The sequence below is a fragment of the Platichthys flesus genome, chromosome 11 (assembly GCF_949316205.1).
Source record: "Platichthys flesus chromosome 11, fPlaFle2.1, whole genome shotgun sequence".
Taxonomy (NCBI): domain Eukaryota; kingdom Metazoa; phylum Chordata; class Actinopteri; order Pleuronectiformes; family Pleuronectidae; genus Platichthys; species Platichthys flesus.
The window spans coordinates 24,399,373-24,418,139 of NC_084955.1; the positions used below are offsets into that span (position 1 = coordinate 24,399,373).

The 18,767-nt window shown below is 44.2% G+C and overlaps 1 protein-coding gene across 1 annotated transcript; it reads left to right on the plus strand.

The window, feature by feature from the left end:
- Positions 1-330: 330 nt before the first annotated feature.
- Positions 331-18,544, plus strand: smarcc1a (SWI/SNF related, matrix associated, actin dependent regulator of chromatin, subfamily c, member 1a). The gene is made up of 28 exons (XM_062398825.1): positions 331-570; positions 2,521-2,640; positions 2,736-2,821; positions 3,176-3,257; positions 3,502-3,594; positions 3,712-3,781; positions 3,943-4,012; positions 4,406-4,481; positions 4,593-4,718; positions 5,653-5,771; positions 6,388-6,518; positions 7,072-7,131; positions 7,247-7,284; positions 7,511-7,632; positions 7,952-8,023; positions 8,122-8,235; positions 8,361-8,514; positions 8,836-8,943; positions 9,110-9,169; positions 9,478-9,736; positions 9,858-10,019; positions 11,063-11,118; positions 12,373-12,526; positions 12,708-12,886; positions 13,004-13,138; positions 14,355-14,658; positions 15,030-15,155; positions 15,564-18,544. Exons 1-28 carry the CDS (start codon positions 388-390, stop codon positions 15,653-15,655), a joined length of 3,351 nt encoding a protein of 1,116 aa, XP_062254809.1. The 5' UTR covers positions 331-387; the 3' UTR covers positions 15,656-18,544.
- Positions 18,545-18,767: the final 223 nt, after the last annotated feature.

The following is an 18,767-nucleotide window of genomic DNA, read 5'->3' on the forward strand; positions in this document are numbered from 1 at the left end:
CTTTATTTACTTTATCGTCTAAATACTTAAATGCTAATAATGTTCATGTTTTGAGAAAAATAAACATTTGTTTAGAAATACTGATGTTTAATGGAAATTAATGAATGAGTAACTTTAACTAGAAAACAGCTGCTTATAAAAAATTACTAAGAACAAAAACTATATAGAAGAAAAAATAAATGCCACAGATATTTTCACTTTTCTAACTATCACATGTTTCTAATTATCACATGAAGACTCGTTTTCCTTTTGTCCTCTCCCCGGGGGCAGAAAACTACATTTCCCACAATCCCCCTCACGCGGAAGTTGCGCAGTGTGGCTGTGCGAGGAGGTAGTGCGAGCGGCACCGCGGAGGAGAAAGACAACGACAAGCGGACTAAACACACAATGGCGACGGCAACGGCAGGCGGGACGGGCTCCGGCGGACCGGCCACCGGCCCGGTCGGCGGCGGAGGGGCGGCGCTGGGACGGAAGAAGGACGGCGGCCCGTCCACGAAGTTCTGGGAGAGCTCGGAGACGATATCGCAGATGGAGACGGTGCGGCAGTGGATCGGGAAACACTACAAGAAGGTGAGCTAGCTCCATCGATCCCTCCGCAGGCCCGCTGCACAATGGAGGCTAGCTGCACGGAGCTAACGGACGCGGATTCGTTAGCTCGACGGACTTTTACTCGTGTTCTCCTCCAACACGTGTTAGTTTAAAACAATTAAAACTCACCGCAACGTGCACGAGCTGCTAATTAACTCCCCCCGAGCCTGTTTACCCCTGAGCTAGCGCGCTGCTAGCTAGCTAACCCTCCACCCTGCAGCTAACAACACGCTCACAGGGGAAATGGCTTTAATCGACGTTTGGATGAAAGCTGCAGCTGCACGTGCTTTTATTTACATTCACAGTATTTCTCTGTTCACGTTATTTACATTAAAACTCCCTCATCGGTGCAGCTAAAGGCCCCGAGAAGCTAACCCGATGCTAGTCACGGGACAGCATGCATTCAGTGGACATGTTAGCTTGATTAGACCCACACATCTGCCTCCTATTCCCGCTCAAAATCCCTCCTAGCCACGATAAAATCATGAGAAATCTTGAAGATGAGTTTGTTTCGGGGCCGAGGAGGAAGCAGGGGCAGTTTATTCTTCAACAACAAACCCCCTGTGTGCGGAGGCTGCTGCTGCGGAGTTAGCCAAACAAAGAGTGGGTCCTCCTGTCTCCCGGTGTCACTCTGTGCGCTCTCACTTCAAACTGTAGAGAACAAGAGGCAGGGACGTTACACACAGGTCCACGTGTTGTTGTTGGGTGCAGAAGATGAAGCTGCACAGTATAAACACACACTAGGTTCATATCAACATGTCCGGTTCGTCCCGGAGGACTTGCTCGGATCCGGGTTGTTTGTGTCCAGCTGCTGCGCGTTCTACAGATTCATTTGTTTGTTATTGTTGTAAATAAAGAGAGAAATTATACAAACAACAAGGTGTTATTTACAAGCAGCGATGAATTAGATACAAACACTTTATTTGAAAGAAAGTATAAACGTTTTAATTAATACATATCTTATATTAACCCGCTTCCTATATATCTATGAATATGTTGTTTACCTGTGCTCTATATTGTATATAATATACAAAATATATGTAAAACAAGGCAACCCAAAATCCAATTATCAATATAATTGTCATTGCTAATTATAGCAAAAAAGGAGGAAGATGATTTAAGAAGGAATACATATTAAATGGTCAAATAAAGCAACAGAACCTCTACAAACACCCACTGATTGTCTCTTCATCCCTGCACCTTGTGAACAACATATCTTTGTACTTTATTTAAAACTTGGTTATGTGTTGAGCTGCTCCCTCATATCACTCCACAGATTGAAGTGCAAAAACTTCTCTTGGTTCAGATATAATAAGTTTTTTGAATGTTTCCTGGGAGTAACTTGTTTTGAGCCTTGAACAGATGAGTTAGATGTGAGAAGTGGTTCTCTTTGACATTTAGGTATGTCTGTGCCACACTTGCTGTTTGCTGTAGCAGGCGTGATTCACTGGAGGGTTTATGTTTGCATGAGATTTTACAAAAGTAAGGATGTCTATCTGCAAGAATCCACTCTGCCGCAGTGTCCTTGAGCAACACCCACTTTCCCCCCCAGCTTCAGGTGTACTTGAGTGTTGGTGACCCTGATCTTGTGACCTCTCAAGGATGAAAATGAAAACAAACATTCTAGAGGCCACTTCAAATTCAGTGCAAATCTACAGGCAGCAACATTACTTAGTAGCCCGTCCTCTAACATTCACACAGTTATGTCTCTTTACTTTGACATGATAATAAAACAAATATCTTGGTTATTTTTCATAGTTGCAGTCGTTTATTCTGTTCTTCGTTAATAATATTTCCCTATGACATTTCTCTTGATATGGTACTTGTGGTACCGTCTTGTTTGAGATAAATTGTGTAGCTTCAAATGTCCTTGTTAACATTTCTACTAGTGTGGGTGAGTTGATGAAGGTTTTTATTTCTCTCTGGTCCCAGTATGTCCAGAACGACTCCCCCTCCAGTAAATCCTTGGCGGGCCTGGTCGTCCAGCTGCTGCAGTTCCAGGAGGACGCGTTTGGACGCAGAGTCAACAATCCTGCTCTTACCAAGCTACCTGTGAGCACAGCACACACACACATACACGCACAATCATGCATCTCCATTATGAGGTGTTTGTGCATCATAACATTTATACACTCTCCTATTTTCAGGCAAAATGTTTCCAGGATTTCAAGGCAGGAGGGGCCCTCTGTCACATCTTGGGATCTGTCTACAAGTTCAAGAGTGAGCAGGGCTGGTGAGTTCTCTTGTAGTTCACCTCCACAGACACAACTGCTGATCCGTAGTTTCATCCTCTCAATCACAAATTCTAAATAATTTGTTTCCTTAAATTACGTATATTCTTGAATTTCAACAAATTTTATTTCTGGAAAGTGATCGCTGAGGATTTAAAACGTTATTTTTAAAGTTATAAAAATAAGGCAGAACAGGACTAGGTACCTTTTTATTATTCAGATTTGTAATGTTTTAACAGCTTGTAGCTGGTATTGCTCAAGGAAACAAGAGTTTAAGTGTTAAACATTCCTAAAATGTTTGATTTGAGTACCGCATCATGTTGTTGCTCTAAACGATTTCTGTCCCCTGTTCCCAGGCGTCGATTTGATCTGCAGAATCCTTCCCGGATGGACAGGAACGTGGAAATGTTCTTGAATGTTGAGAAGAACTTGGTTCAGGTATGATCGACAAACTCCACACACAATGTTTTCAAACTGGCTGAACAACATAAACCTGAATAAAGTCTCTCTGATATCTCTGGATGATCTTACTGTCGATTAGTCCTGTGATACAAGCAGTTGGATGTAATTTATCGTATTTACAAAATTTGTGAAGTAATGTTTGTTTCGCTGGTTGTCCCGTGCATAAGTGTTGGATACAAGGATTGTTTCTTATTCTAACTTAATGTCCCTGTAACTCTAGAACAACTGCCTGACTCGACCCACTGTCTTCCTGTCGCCGGACATCGAGCAGAAACAGGCCAGTAAGCTCAAAGACATCGTCAAGAGGCACCAGGTGAGCTCCGACCTAATACACAAAACATACTTCTCAGTTAAGTTAATGTTTCTAATGTAAACCTCTGTTGTGTATCTTTTAATTGGTTGATTATTTTGTACCTTCTTTCGACCTCAGGGCTCGATTACTGATGACAAGTCGAAGGCCACCCACCACATTTATCCCTCAGCATCCCAACAAGACGAAGGTAGAGAATTGTCTTTAACGTTTTTAGTAAAATGTTTTCAAAAATGATGGATCAGTTGCCAGGATTTGTAAATCGTAGAACACAAACTGTGTTTTTTTTTGTACAAAACTCTTGGTTGGTGATAGTGTGTGTATGTCAACACTGGGTTGTGTGTGTTGCAGAGGAGTGGCTTCGACCTGTTATGAGGAAAGACAAGCAGGTGCTGGTGCACTGGGGTCTCTACCCAGACAGGTAAGAATGTGACCTCTCTAACAACCATAAACATCTGTTCACGATTTATGATGAGCCACCATTAAACTTACTTTAATTTTTTTCCCCCATGACTGTCATAACATTGTGAGACAGTTGTCTCGCCGACTAAAAAGATGGATTTAGATGCTTGAGTAGATGGTTCATTTTATTATTTCCCCAAAAGTGGTCTACGAGAACCAACCTCCAGTTAGTATAACATCTAAGAGATAAGTGTAAAGCAAATGTGTTGTTGGTCAATTTGTTGTAAAGCTTTTTTGTTGGTTATAAGAAAACGTTTTGTCAAAGAAGAAATTCGTTTTTTACGAGATTTTAATGTGGTAAAGAACAATATGGCGTGACATGCTCCTTCTGTACCGTTTGATTTTCTTTTAGCTATGACACCTGGGTATCAGCCGGCGAGGTGGACGGTGACGTGGAGGATCCTCCGAGCTCCGACAGACCCTGGAAGGTGAGTGTTGAAGTCAGGGCAGCAGTTTAAAGGGATGGTTAAATTACTATCTTATAAATGATAAATAATCGACTTGCTTCAACCTCTGTGTGCTTCCTTCTCCCCCAACAGGTTCACGCCAAGTGGGTTTTAGAGACAGACGCCTTCAACGAGTGGATGAACGAGGAAGACTACGAGGTCGACGAGAACAAGAAACCAGTCAGCTTCCGCCAGAGGATCTTCCCCAAAGAGGAGGAGGTAGATACCTATTGTGTGTGTGTGTGTGTGCGAGACCCACAGCTTTACTTCTTTGTTTTTTTTAGTCAATTTCTTGCCCCAGAAAAATTTTCAGCACTTGTCCACCAGTTGAAATTTACACTGCAAAATGGAAGAATACCGATTTGAATACCAGTTTTGTGATTGAGTCCAAACTCAGCTCATGGATTCTGGACTATGTGGAAAAGTGTGCGATGAAAATTTTTCCACCGACGCCCTGAGCGTGAATGTTTCTGAGTGTTTTTGCGTCGAGCTTGTGTTTTGTTGGTTGTGGCTGTGGACTGTGCGTCCTCCTCCTTCGTCTCTGTTGTGCCTCTGTCTGTTTGTTGCTCATCCTTTCCAAAGCTTTCCTCGCTATTGGTCTCCTTCCAATATGTTTCAGGGTTTCTGTCCATGTTTGGAACATCATTTTTTTAAATCAAGACAATTTTGATTTTAAAAGCTTCACACAGTGAAAATGTTCACACAATTTCGAAGAATTTTTTCATTGTGAAGAAGTAAGATTCATGAAAAAAATGACATTGCTTTGGATTTTTTAAGATGAAGCAAACTCGCCGTGTGAATGTTTAATTGCTCCCACGTAAGTTAGGACAAGTGAATAAGTCTTGCAAATAATAAGACAGTAGCAAACAACTTCACCAACTAGAAAAGTTCGGCTGCTTCAGACAATTTATGTCGAATAAATATTTCACCACAAAACTTGACCTGAAGGTTTGTGTGAAAGAGAAGCTTCTTTAAAAGAACAGAACACAGGAACCCTGATCATCACCACCACCACTGCATCCCCCCTCCCCGCCGTCGCTCTCCCAACGCTTCCCCTCCTTGTGTGGTCAACCGTTCCATCCTCTCATTCTGCCACTCTTTCTCTCATCCTCCATCCCTCGCTCCCTGCGCTGCACGGGGTTTGTCTGATCAGTCTTCCCGTACACCCGATCGAAAGGAGCGCAAAGCCAACTCCGCCGGCAAGAAGAGGAGGCGCTCGCCCTCGCCGCCCAGCACTCCTGTTGAGTCTCGCAAGAAAGGAGGAAAGAAGGGGTAAGAAGCCCACATTTCAATATTACTTTTATTAAATGAAGGAGACTGAACAAAACAGTGAGCTTGGAAATTTATAAACTAACATTTAATCAAGTGTTTTCCTGTTGTGTAGCATTAACTTGAGCTAAAACGACAGGTATTTGGCATATTTCACGCTGGAAAGTCACACAAGTCAAACAACTATGTGCACTGGATGCAAGTATTCAGTTTTGTGTTTTTCAAAGGCCAATCAGAAGTAAGAAGCAATCTTCACTCCCATACAAAGCTAGTAACATACAGCTGATACAATACGTTATATAAGTTTTTATTTTAAAGGACCAGTAATGGATCAATAACTCTGTATCGGCCAAACACACCTCCAGGTATCCTGAATGATGGAAAAAATATATAATACCACCAATCTGGTGCTGTATGATGTTAAAAAAGATGACTTATACTTCAAACTAAAGACAATGGCAGAGTGACTGAGGTCAAGTCAAAGCTTTGACCATGATTCACGTGCAGTGAAGATTTCATGGTCTGCCCCCCCGAGGAAGACTGTGTCTGAAGAAGGATTTCTGAAGCACAATACGCACTGAATTGCTAAGTCCTAACTCGGTTCCCTCTCTGGTGTCAGGAATACCGGGCCTCACTGGAAGCGACGAGTCCACAGAGGCGAAGAGGAAGACACGGAGGAGGACACGACCAAGGACCTCGACGACTCGTCGGCTGGTGCCAGCCTGGAGGAGGGCAGTGTTTCCAAAAATGGTGCGTGTAATTTAGGAATGAGCTGAAACGTTCAGTTGCAAAGTTGTACACCAGACAGTGTGTCCTTTTCAATTATTGTCTTTTCATTGTTTTATCACACAATCCATTCTGTGTTTTTTACTGTGGTGGGTTTCCTGTGTTGTGTTATTATTGTGTACTCGGTCATCAGAGTGATTAGAAGAATCCTCAGACACAGTGTTGCAGTCACGAATGTAGGAAAACAGCCTGAGGATTTTCTTTTTTAAAACCACAGATAAATGAAGCTTGATCTGAAACTGTCCTTCTCTTTAAAAACCCAAATACACAATCCTCAGTCAAACTGCTGTTTTTAGACCGGGTCCCCTCTGCGATGTCCCACTTTCACAAAAGTCTCCTCCTTTTTCATTCCAACAGACACACACACATACGTTCTCGCTCAAATCTATTTCCGTGTCTCAGCGAACCAGAGTGCTGCTTAATGCCTTCATACCCACAACTGAATTAGACTCGCTTGGATTTTTTTTTTACATTTTTACCCTTCAGCACATTTATCTCCTTTTTCCTATAAACGCAGCAAGTTCAAAGAAAGACAGCGAAAGCACTCCGGTGAAAGGAGGGAATGTGGCCGACTTGGGTATGTATCTGTGACATGTTCTGTGTTTAGTTGTGTGTGTGTGTGTGTGTTACAAGTTCAAATATAAGCATTGTGATGCATCCTTATGAAAATAATGTTGTTTTATCTTTTCCAGATGACATGGAGGACGACTCTGTGCTGTCTGGTGGAAAGGTATGAGGACTGATGACTCTTCAGACCAAACACTGTAGTTCTCTGTGTTACTTTCTTTAACCTTTGCTCAGGGCACCTACCGATGTTCATCATACCCATGTACTAGCTTTTGAATATGTTGAAGTAAATCATAATTAGGTGAAAAACCCAATATACACATCATTCCATCTGATTCGTGCTCACACACAAGCAGTTTTAAATTATGCTGACCTGTCTGTCATCGCAGGATGACGAGGACCAGGGCAAAGCTGAAATCAACCGGCTGATCGATGCGGGCGAGGACAACGTGACTGAACAGACTCATCACATCATCATCCCCAGCTACGCTGCCTGGTTCGACTACAACTGGTAAGAGCTGGGGAGAGAGATCTAATGTTGGGACACTTCTATCCTTCTTGATTTTAGTTTTTCTTGTGATTATTATAATAATGAGAGAGCCACAAATGTGTTGAACTATAACGAAGTCTATGGACCTGAAACAAATTGGAAGTCATTCAGAGGCTTTCTTTATAACTAGCTGGAGAGTTTTGTCGTTTCACTTTGATGAATTTAGAGTATTTGGGGCCTTTTCAGATAACTAAGAATTGAGTCTTTTTTTAATGTTTAAAATCACTCATGGTAATTTGTCTTTCCTATTCCCACTTATTTTTCTGTCCATTCTTCTCAGCATCCACGAGATTGAGAGAAGAGCCCTCCCCGAGTTCTTCAACGGAAAGAACAAGTCCAAAACTCCAGAGATGTAAGTTAATACACATTTACACACACGTCATTACTCTTCAAAGTGGTACCTTTCCTGTGGTGCTGATCTCTTTGTGGTTCTTCTCGACTCTCTGACAGATTCCTGGCGTATCGTAACTTCATGATCGACACGTACCGGCTGAACCCTCAGGAGTATCTCACCTCCACTTCCTGCCGCAGGAACCTGACCGGAGATGTGTGCGCCATCATGAGGTGAGTTAAGTCCTTTGAGCGTGTGTAGTCCTCAAAATGAGACGTGTCATCGTTTAAGAAATTTGTGGTGCATCAATTCTTCTAAAGAGAAGGAAATGAAACCAGCCTCTGCTCTTTGTGTCCAGGGTCCATGCGTTCCTGGAGCAGTGGGGTTTGGTCAATTACCAGGTCGACTCAGATAGTCGCCCTCTGCCCATGGGCCCCCCACCCACACCCCACTTCACTGTGCTGGCAGACACACCCTCCGGCCTCATACCCCTGAACCACAGACCCCCACCGGTAAGGACAACTCAGGTGATATGAATCAGAAACAGTCCTTTATTTAAGAGATAATAATGTAGCTCAACGGCACAATTTGACATCTTCAGATTTACTCGTCTGGTCCTAGTCAAAGGAAAACAACTCTTTTACATTTGAGAATTTTAATCAATGTTTGTATATCATTTTTTAATTGGAAAGAAGAGTAATAAGGTACTGAAATAATACTAGTAGTAATAAGCAATATACTTATAACACCAGTATTTTGAAAACTCAAATAGATCCATACATGTGCCTCTTGATCTCACTGAACAGAAACATGAATTTGCTTCTTTCCTCCAGATTCCTCCTCAACAGCCGATGCCCAACTTCATCGACAAAGGCAAAGAGAAATCCATCGACCTGCAGAACTTTGGCCTTCGCAGCGACCTCTACAAGAAAAGTGCCAAGGTCAGCACACGACTCCTTGTACATCCTGAATGTTTTAAACACATTTAAAATATCCTGAAACAACTTCAAACATTATCTTTTCACTTTGTCTGGTAGACAAACATTTGTCTCATTCCACTGATAAAACTGTAAACACTGTAAAAAGTTTTTATATGTTTCTCTGCAGGCTAAAGCAGTCACTTCCACCAGGGACTGGACCGAGCAGGAGACTCTTCTGCTGCTGGAGGTGAGTCCCTCAAATGAAGAAGAAGCTGTCATGGCCCTCTCTCTTCCCCACTTGTTCTTTGTCCCTCCTTCCTTTAACTTATTCCATCTTGTTTCCGTCTTTCTGTCTTTCTGCCTCCCTCTATGAAAGCCGACTTATTTTCTCTTTAACCATCTGCCTCTTTAAATACCCTCTCTTTCACAGTACATATTGTTCCTCCTCTTTCCCTCCTTCCCATCATATTCCGTCTTCTGACCCTTTAATTAGTACATTTATACCTCTCCTCTGTTTCTTTTTTAATGCTCCTCTCTCTCCTCGCCCTCTCCCAGGCTCTGGAGATGTTCAAAGACGACTGGAACAAAGTGTCGGAGCACATAGGTTCTCGCACCCAGGACGAGTGTATCCTGCACTTCCTGCGGCTGCCCATCGAGGATCCTTACCTGGAGAGCACAGAGTCCACTCTGGGCCCTCTGGCCTACCAGCCGATCCCCTTCAGCCAGTCTGGAAACCCCGTCATGAGCACTGTCGCCTTCCTGGCCTCTGTGGTCGACCCCAGAGTCGCATCTGCTGCGGCAAAGGCAGCTCTAGGTGAGAACTTAGTGGAGGAAGCTGAATATGAGTCAAAGAATGTATACAAATATATTTTGAAACCCTCATAAGTGTCAGATTAATATCTGAGTCATAAATGAATGCATCTGTCTGTCTACAGAGGAGTTTTCCCGTGTGCGTGAGGAGGTGCCTGCTGAGCTGGTGGAGGCTCACGTGAAGAAGGTGCAGGAGGCGGCCAGGAGCACAGGAAAGGTGGACCCCGCCTTCGGCCTGGAGAGCAGTGGCATCGCTGGCACGGCCCCCGAGGAGCCAGAAAAGACCGGTGAGTCACATGTGACCGAGACGGAGAAACGGGACCTGCTTGATTCTTCTAGGAAGTCTGGTTGCGGGATTTAACTTTGAATATATATTATGATCTTATTGTGTTGAGGCAATTGCAGCCACTGGAGGGCAGTATAGGTTAGCAGTTTCACGAGCAAGCCTTTGCTCAGAGAGAAAACTTTGAGTTCAGATCATCGTCGTGCTTGTTTGCGTGGTTGTGTTTGAAGGCCGAGTGAGGACTGGACAGTGTCTTCACTTTGTCCTCAAACGATCACCTGAACATGAGGCTGCAGTGATCGATCTGTCTTGACATTTCAAATCAATACACATGTCACCGGCACGTACAGCGGGGGGGGGACCACACAGAAGTATTTGTGTGTGGGCATATTGCCTTGGTAACCAGTGGATTAAAACAACAGTGGCAGATGGGGCAGGAGAGCAGGAGGAGGGGGGGGAGCAGAAAACTGGGTCATCACACTCCAACATGAGCTTATCTCTTCCTCTCTGTTTGCTTTGTGCATCTTTGAAAATGTCTCCCTCTGGTTAACGTGTGTGTGGGGAAGACGTCAAAGACACAATCATCTATTATAGTGGACGTAGTGTCCTCCAGAGGCCTCATTTCAAATCAATAACCTTAATGCAGTCCCTGCCTTGCTTGGCCTGAAGCACTCGAACGAACACACACATCATCACACAGTCAATATTCAAACCTTTAACACACACTCAAGTGCACCCATGACATGATTTAACACTTAACCACACAAGTGTATTCTCCTGGTTGTGTATGTGTTTACACATCACACCTTTCCCTGTGGGCCGCTACACTTAAAATGCTTTTGACCTTGATTTCCTCTCCGGACGCACTTCCTTCCATCAGCGTTTGATTGTGTTCAACTCAGGGAATCAACGAATGTGTTTTATTGTCTGACGGCTGTTTATTCTCCATTAACTCAAGGCTGCAGCACAGCTTTCTGTAACTAAGTAATCAATCTGTGATCGATGTGTTTTTCTGTAATTTATTCTTTATCAATCTGTTGCCTGCAGAAACCGCAGAGCCAGAAAAGATGGACACGGACTCAGACTCCCAACAGGCTGATAAGGTAAGACCACGTTTCCTGCAAATCTCAAAAGGCCTGTTTTTTTATTATTTGTTATTCTGTTCATTCCTTTTCATTTGGGAATGAATGTTTTAATGGGTCCCTCTGCAAATGGAAAACACAAGGCTGCCAATAAATTGCGTTATTCTCTTTGCCAACAAATCCCACGTCGAGAGCAAATTCACCAACGCATTAATCAGTCAAAAAAACACTTTCCTGCCCTGTCTGTGGCACTGAGCCTCAAACCCAATGCTTCCTACTGAGGGTACACGTCTTTCAAAAGTTCTTCACGAACAAATACTTTCATTGTGCATAAAATAAGCCTCTAAAACAACCTCCATGTTTAGCAGAGCTGTGCTCAAACAGAAGTAAACAGTTGTTTGTTCTGTGACTGTTTTCAGCGACAGGTTAAAATAGGTGATTTTATTTCCAGCAGAGGAACAACCACTGCGGAGTCGAGTCAAAGTAAACTACCGGGTGTGTATGTTAGTGGTAATGAAGAAAGATGGCACCCAGTTCCACAGTGTGGCTCACCAGTGGGTTTTTTAATAGTTTGAGACCAACAGTGAAGCTCTGTGGTCCAGAGGAAGAAGCTGTTTTTGTCTTTAGTTGTCACATTAAATTAAATTACAGCTAAAAGGTAAAAAAACATCATCCTAACATTAGTAGGACGAATTTCTATGAGTAATAGTTAGTTCTGCAGCACCTTTCAAATAATTGTTTCTCAATCTGTTTTAGTGTAAACGTTTGTTGTGGTAAACTAAAAAATATTTAAAAAAAATGTACAACCAGCTCGTATATATATTCACTGTATATTCATAAAGATTAGTCCGCTCTCCCACATTGTGTTTAAAATAAATGTTTCCACTCGTCTGCATTTGGTCCTTGTCTCTCGTGTGGAAAGGCCCAGCGGGGGGATTTAATGACATTTGCAAACGTTCACATTGTCCCCGCTCTGCTGGGCAGCTCGGTGCTTGATGGTTTCCTCATTAACATCCATTAACCAGTGTCAGCCACTCTGTTCAAATCACAGTGATTGTCCTCAAACCATAAGTAGGGTCACGACAGGACAGGAACTATCACTTAATTCTCTTAGCTGTGAGGCCCTGAGCACCTCAGCTTTACAGCTACATTCACCTGTTGCCGTTGTGCAGTTGTCTGATCTGACTACGACTTGTAACACATGGTCTTGTTTGTGCGTCTTGTGTCATTTGTATTTGCCGCTTATTGTTATTTCCCTGTGTTTGAACCGTCCAGGCGGAGTCGAAGGAAGAGGCAGAGAAGCCCAGTGAGTCTGCAGAAAAGAGCGACAAGACGGACGCTGCCGACAAGGTGAAGAAGGAGGGAGCAGAGTCGTCGGACCACGAGGAGGAGGCAGAGGAAGCAGGAGAGGCCAAGACGTCTCCAGCAGGTAAAGAGAATGTCCCAAACATTTACAGTTCCCAAGCTCTTAACTGGAACGTTTATGTCCATCGAGTAACCTGCCAAATCTTTTCTCGATCAATCAAATGTATCCTATGGTACAACACTTTTCTATTTGCACTCAAATACAGAAAACACTCTACAGTGAGTTATGTTTCTTTCACTTTCAGAAAAAGAAAAGGAGGAGACCATGGAGACATCGCCCTCAGAGCAGGAGAAGGAGAAGGAGGAGAAGGCAGCTGAAGACGAGGGAGAGGAGAAGAGGAAGAAGCTGGAGCACGACATCGGAGAGGGAAACATCGCCACGGCGGCCGCAGCTGCTCTGGCATCTGCTGCCACCAAGGCCAAGGTGAGACGGCAGGAGAGCTGACACAAGTCTGAGTTCACTGCAGGTGTTTAGAAACTTTCAGAAAGACATTAGTCGCTTTACTGATTCTGCTGCCCTCCCGTTTGTCTGTCTTTTCAGCACCTGGCGGCGGTGGAGGAGAGGAAGATCAAGTCCCTGGTTGCTCTGCTGGTTGAGACGCAGATGAAGAAGCTGGAGATTAAGCTAAGGCACTTCGAGGAGCTCGAGACCATCATGGACCGAGAGAAAGAAGCGGTGAGTCCCAAAGCTGAGGTTTAAACTCGAGATTAAATGTGAGCTCTGCTCCAGCACAATTGGGGAAAGACGTCACATTATGGATTATTACATGCACTTACATCCTCCACACGCTCAGCTGTGGTTATTAATAATGCAGGTGGTCTGTAAACGCTCATCCAGCAGTTAGAAGTCACACCCCCTCCAGGGGTAATTAAAGTATAGCCAAGACTGAACAAAACATGTTTCAAACTCAAACTCTCATGGTTACATATAATTATCAAAATGTGAATTACCTTAAATTGATCAACTGGGAGCTTCTCCTGTAAACGACTCAGAGACACCTTCATAATAATGCTTTAATATTTAAAGAACATGTTTTTTGAGAAGAATTATGTTTGGTATAAACAAGTGTCGACATCCAAAACCAAATGAAAGTGGCAAGTAAACATTACCTCATGTTGGTCATTTTCCAACTCCTCCAGAGACTGGAAAGGAAACACTGAATCAGCTCTTTGTTGAGGAACTGAATTGCAAATAAATCATTTTCAAGTGAAACTGTTACCTGTCTGTAAAAAGCAAATGAAAAGCCCTTGGCTGTGTGTGTTTGTTTCTCTGTGTGTGTGTTTGTTTCTCTGTGTGTGTGTTTGTTTCTTTGTGTGTGTGTGTCTGTGTGTGTCCTGCCCATGGACAGTCCCTGGAGACGCGAGTAAGAGTGTAAAACTGTGTTTTCCGCGGTGCAGGCCTCGGGAGTGTAGCCCAGTTTCACAGCTGTAAATAGTGCATGAAAAGGAGCCTGATTTACAGAGGCCGTCTGAAAACAGGAGAGAAACCAAAACCTCTGCCGCTGCCATCGGCCGTAAAACACTGAGCTTCCAACCAAAAATAAAAGATCCTCACAGAGGAGCAAAGAAACAAAAGATGGTTTTACACAGTCTGAGCATGATGTCTCCTCTGCAGACAAACAGGCCTCCTGAAGGAAACTTTCAAAGAGCTCTGAGAGAAACTTGAACATGGCAGGGTTAAGTTAATCTGTTTGATTTGAGTCACTCGTCCCTGGTGGGCTCTAAACATGCAGATAAGTTTGGTTTATATAAGATTTAAGGGCTCAATCTCTGAATTAGAGCCTAACTTATTAAGGGTTAATGGTGAATTCAAATTTCACCTAGAAATGTGAGTGATCATCACTTGGCTTATATTCATGTTTCTCTTCCTTCCCGTCCATCTCTCTGTGCAGTTGGAGCTCCAGCGGCAGCAGCTGCTCACCGAGCGTCAGGCGTTCCACATGGAGCAGCTCAAATACGCCGAGATGAAGGCGAGGCAGCAGATGGAGCAACAAGCCGCCGCCGCCGCCGCTGCTGCTGCAGCTGCCCAGGCCCAGGGACAGACCCCCGGATCCGGGCCCTCTCAGCCAGGCATGCATCCCGGAGGACCCCCACCTCACCACGGAGGACCCCCACCACACCACGGAGGGCCACCGCACCCTGGATACCCCCCAATGGGTCACCACCCCATGGCAACCCTCCACCAAGGACCGACAGGTGAGAGATGAACCCAGAGCATGTGGTGATAAATGTGTTCAGGGACGGAGAGAAAAAGCATGAAGCAAAGAGATGTAAGTTATTTTATAGAACGTTTTCTGTATACACAATTATTTAAAATCTACTTGTGGAAAACTTTTACTCAACCAATCAACAGCCAGTCTCTGTTTCCTGTAACCATCGTTACCACAGACTGATCATATGGTTCTTTCCAAACAGGCATGTTTACAAGTGAAGTAAAGAGAGCTGGAGATTTATTGGCTTAGTAGTCATTTAAAGAATCTTCTAATATCTTCAATCTGCCTGCTGGTCCCCCCTCCTTCAAATCTGAACATGTCTGATTAGTTTTCTCTCTCCCTCCTCCTCTGCAGGACCGATGGGACCAAACCAGCCGATACCTGGACGTATGATGCCGGGGCCACCCTCCGCAGGGGCCCCGTCTGGCGGCATGGCTCCCATGATGCCCCCACGCCACTCTGGAGCTCCCAACGGCTTGTGTGAGTTCAAACCTCCTTCTGCCTCTCTGTCGCAGTATGTCTGTGTACATGGGATGATTAGACAAACTCACAGTGATCTATGTTTGGTGTTGGGTTGACCGTTGAATTTACCGAGAGCAGAATCAACCGAAGACCAAGTTTCTGCAAATTCAAATATTGGTTTGACTCGGGCGCTATTTACTGTGAATGTCAGCCGCAGCTAAATGTCTGTTTCATGGCTGCTTATTAGTGTCGCCTCAGACTTTATTGAGTCTGCCGCCAGCTCCTGACCCGAAAGTTTTACCTGGTGATCCTTGAAAGGGTCAGAACTCAAACCCTCATGTTGGGAACCATAGTCCAGACACCATGGACTCTCCTCTTCCCCATAATCTGCATCGTTCTCTAAAACCAGAATCTTTCTCTTTCCAGACCCTGGCCCAGCACCCGCACAACCTGAACCGGTTCCTGCAGTTGCTGTGGGTCCTTCAGCCCCCCCGAGTGCACGAGTGGCTGACAACTAAGAACTAAACACACACACACACACAAACAAAAGCACACAGACACACACCAACACACAAAACTAACTTTATCTCTGAAACCCAGTCCCGCATTTGATGGCCTTCGCAACCGATTCAATATATTCCCCTCAGATCCCCAAAACTCCATTAACGTCTTCACAAGACACACATAGACACACACACAGACACTCAGGGTTCAGTGGCAAGGGTAACCCAATTATACACACACACACATCAAGGCTTCCTCTCAGGGCACAAGACTTGTCCAGTAATAAACACTGTTTTCTGCTCTGTTGGGTCAGATGGAGGCTGGAGAGAATATGTACAGGACAGATAAGAACCTCAGTGTGTCTCAAAGTTTGAAAGTTTGAATTGACACTGTGACCCCATCCTGTCTCTTCACCACACGCACACACACCCCCTCTCTGCTCGTCTTTAAGCCAATCACTAGGGGGAGCTAGTGGGACCAGACAGCAGGGGTTTGTGTGTTCGTGCTGTTACACACACACACACAGACCATTCAGACCAGAATAAAACACAAACAGAAGAGGACCCATCCTGCCCTCACTCTAGTCTTGTCGAGTATCTACCTCTCGCTCCTCTTTTTAAACAATACACTGTAGTTCTTTGTGTGTCTGTGGATGTGTGTGTGCTCAGGATAGAGGAGTGTGAGATGAAGAGATAGAGAAATAGAACTATGATCGTCTACAGGCAAACAAGTTTCAATTTGACATATTAAAGCACATCGAAGACAATTCTGTGTTTTACCCACAAAATGTTATTTGTCTCCGCCCCTTGACCTAAACTAAGATGATTAAATAATTGATCTTATCTACAAACTCCATGAAAAGCCCAAAGCCATAGATGTACTGTGATCGTCTTTCAGGACGTCTCCACCTTGTCTCAGGCTCCCAAGCTGCAACTGTCGAGGGAAGAAAAAAAAACCTCACAATTAATTTCAATTTCCTAAAACGTATATTCTGAATTAAGCTGAATGTGTAATAATAAAACATTAAATATCCCAAAACTTTCCTTTTGAGCATTAACACAACCGTCTCAGATCTGAATGACATGAGCCTGTTAACACACATGTACACAAACACACACGGAAACGTAAGCTAGGCTGAGGCTCACACTGGAGGCTGCGTCCACACACAACGACTTGACCAGACCCTGCCACAAAGCACTGGACAACCACACACATACAGACACACACACACACACACAGAGACACATACATATAATCTCCTGCTGACCTTCACACGGCCTTTACAGAGAGGGAGACGCTGTGATGCGGCTCGACTGAAACACCCGAGCGTGAGCGGCGCTCCTCCTCGGCGCGGTGGCTCGTAGATGTTTTTAGGTGCTGATACTGTAGCGACTGAACCCCCCCCCACCCCACCTCCTCCCTCCTCCTCCGCTCACAGATCTCTTAACGCCTCCTGCTGCCTACCTCGCTAACCCCTCGCACTGACTTCTCTGCTTCTTAGCCACTAGCCACGGTAAATAAATTAAATTAGCAAAATATCCTCACTCCTGCTTATCGACCGGTTTGGGCGGCGAATGAGACGGGATCCCGGTTTCACAGTTTAGTCCTGTGACCTGTTGCAGATATTAAAAAAAAGGAAAATGAACCCGGGGAGCAACTAACGAATGTTTTATTACCCGGCTGAAATGTGTGAGATGTTAATTTCATGTCAACATCCATGTTTACAGCTGATCTGAAACTTTAACACGTGTCCCCGTGTGACTCAGCAGCTGTCGTCGAACTGTCGGTTGTCAAATGTTCCTGTTCGGAGAATTTTAAAAGAACTCTCTGGTTCATATTTTTCTGAATAAACACGTGACCCTGGATTCATCAGTCAGTCTCACCACAGGTTCCATCGGCCACTCTTTGTTGTGGAAGTTCAACTTTCCATTTTCCTGTGGACTATTAGAACTTGTAGTCGTTCAAATCTTGTCGTCTGCTCAGAATCATCGACTGAGTTTCAGTCAGACGCTCCAGGATCGTGTTTGCAAGATATAATTGGAGTTACTGTTTTCCGCCCATCGCGGATATTAAACACTTTTTATTTATTTGGTTAGGTTTGCTTGAACGTGTGACTTCATATATTTACCTCGAATGTAAGTCCCAGTTCCAAAAATCCTGTTTATTTCAAATAGAGGTCAAACTGTTTCGGAATTAAAAGTTAAGCATCTGAAACTCTCTCCCTCATTTCGTGTGTGATTTAAAAATATAACTTGTTGGTCGTCTCGTACGATCCACGTTAATAACTGCGAATGACTTTGTTTTTTTAATGTGAAATCTTAAACCACTCCCGCCCTCCTCTTCCTCCTCCTCTTCCTCTCGCTAGCACTGTTAGTATCTCTGCTACCTCTTCGTCGTTCATCCGCTAGCTACCTCTTCTAGAAATCTTCCTCTTGCTATGTGCTACCTCTTGCGCGCCCCCCCCCCCCCCCCCCCTCTACCTCTCGTCCCTTTTCTTTCCCCCTCTTTTCTGTTTCCCGCCCACATGACTGCTGCATCACTGACTGTTGCCCTCTTCTCCCGCTCCGTCGGTGTGGGGGGGGACTAAGAATCCCTCGTACGGTCGTTGACTCTCGCCCCGCGTTAGCCCCGCCCCCTCCTCTCTCATTGGACATCGTACCCCGGCTTGTTCTGTAATATCACTTAAGTATGACGGGAAACCCCTTTACATATATGATCTTTAATCGATTCTTTCCTGTGTTAATGGTAATGTATTTTTAAGGAGAAGTTTTTGTGTAGATGGAAGTTTTTCTCTGTTCTTTGGAAGTTTGTAGCATTTGTTTGCTTATTTTTTTTTCCTTTTTTTGTATGGGGTCCGTTGGTACTTGGACCTGGACACTGAATAAACTGTGTTTTGTATGAGCCGGACGTCTCCGTGTGGAAACTCTCACTTTATCCTCACAGGCTCAGGTTCTACTGAGAGTCGTTAAGATCCCTCAGAAAATACACAGCCCATTTAACGTGTGTAGTTTCAGAAGATGTGTGGTTTAGAATCTAGTCAAAGATTTTATTATGGTTCTAAACTCCAAATTTGTTTTTTAAATCTAACCAGTCAACACGGTGAACAACTTGTGCCTCAAGGAGTCA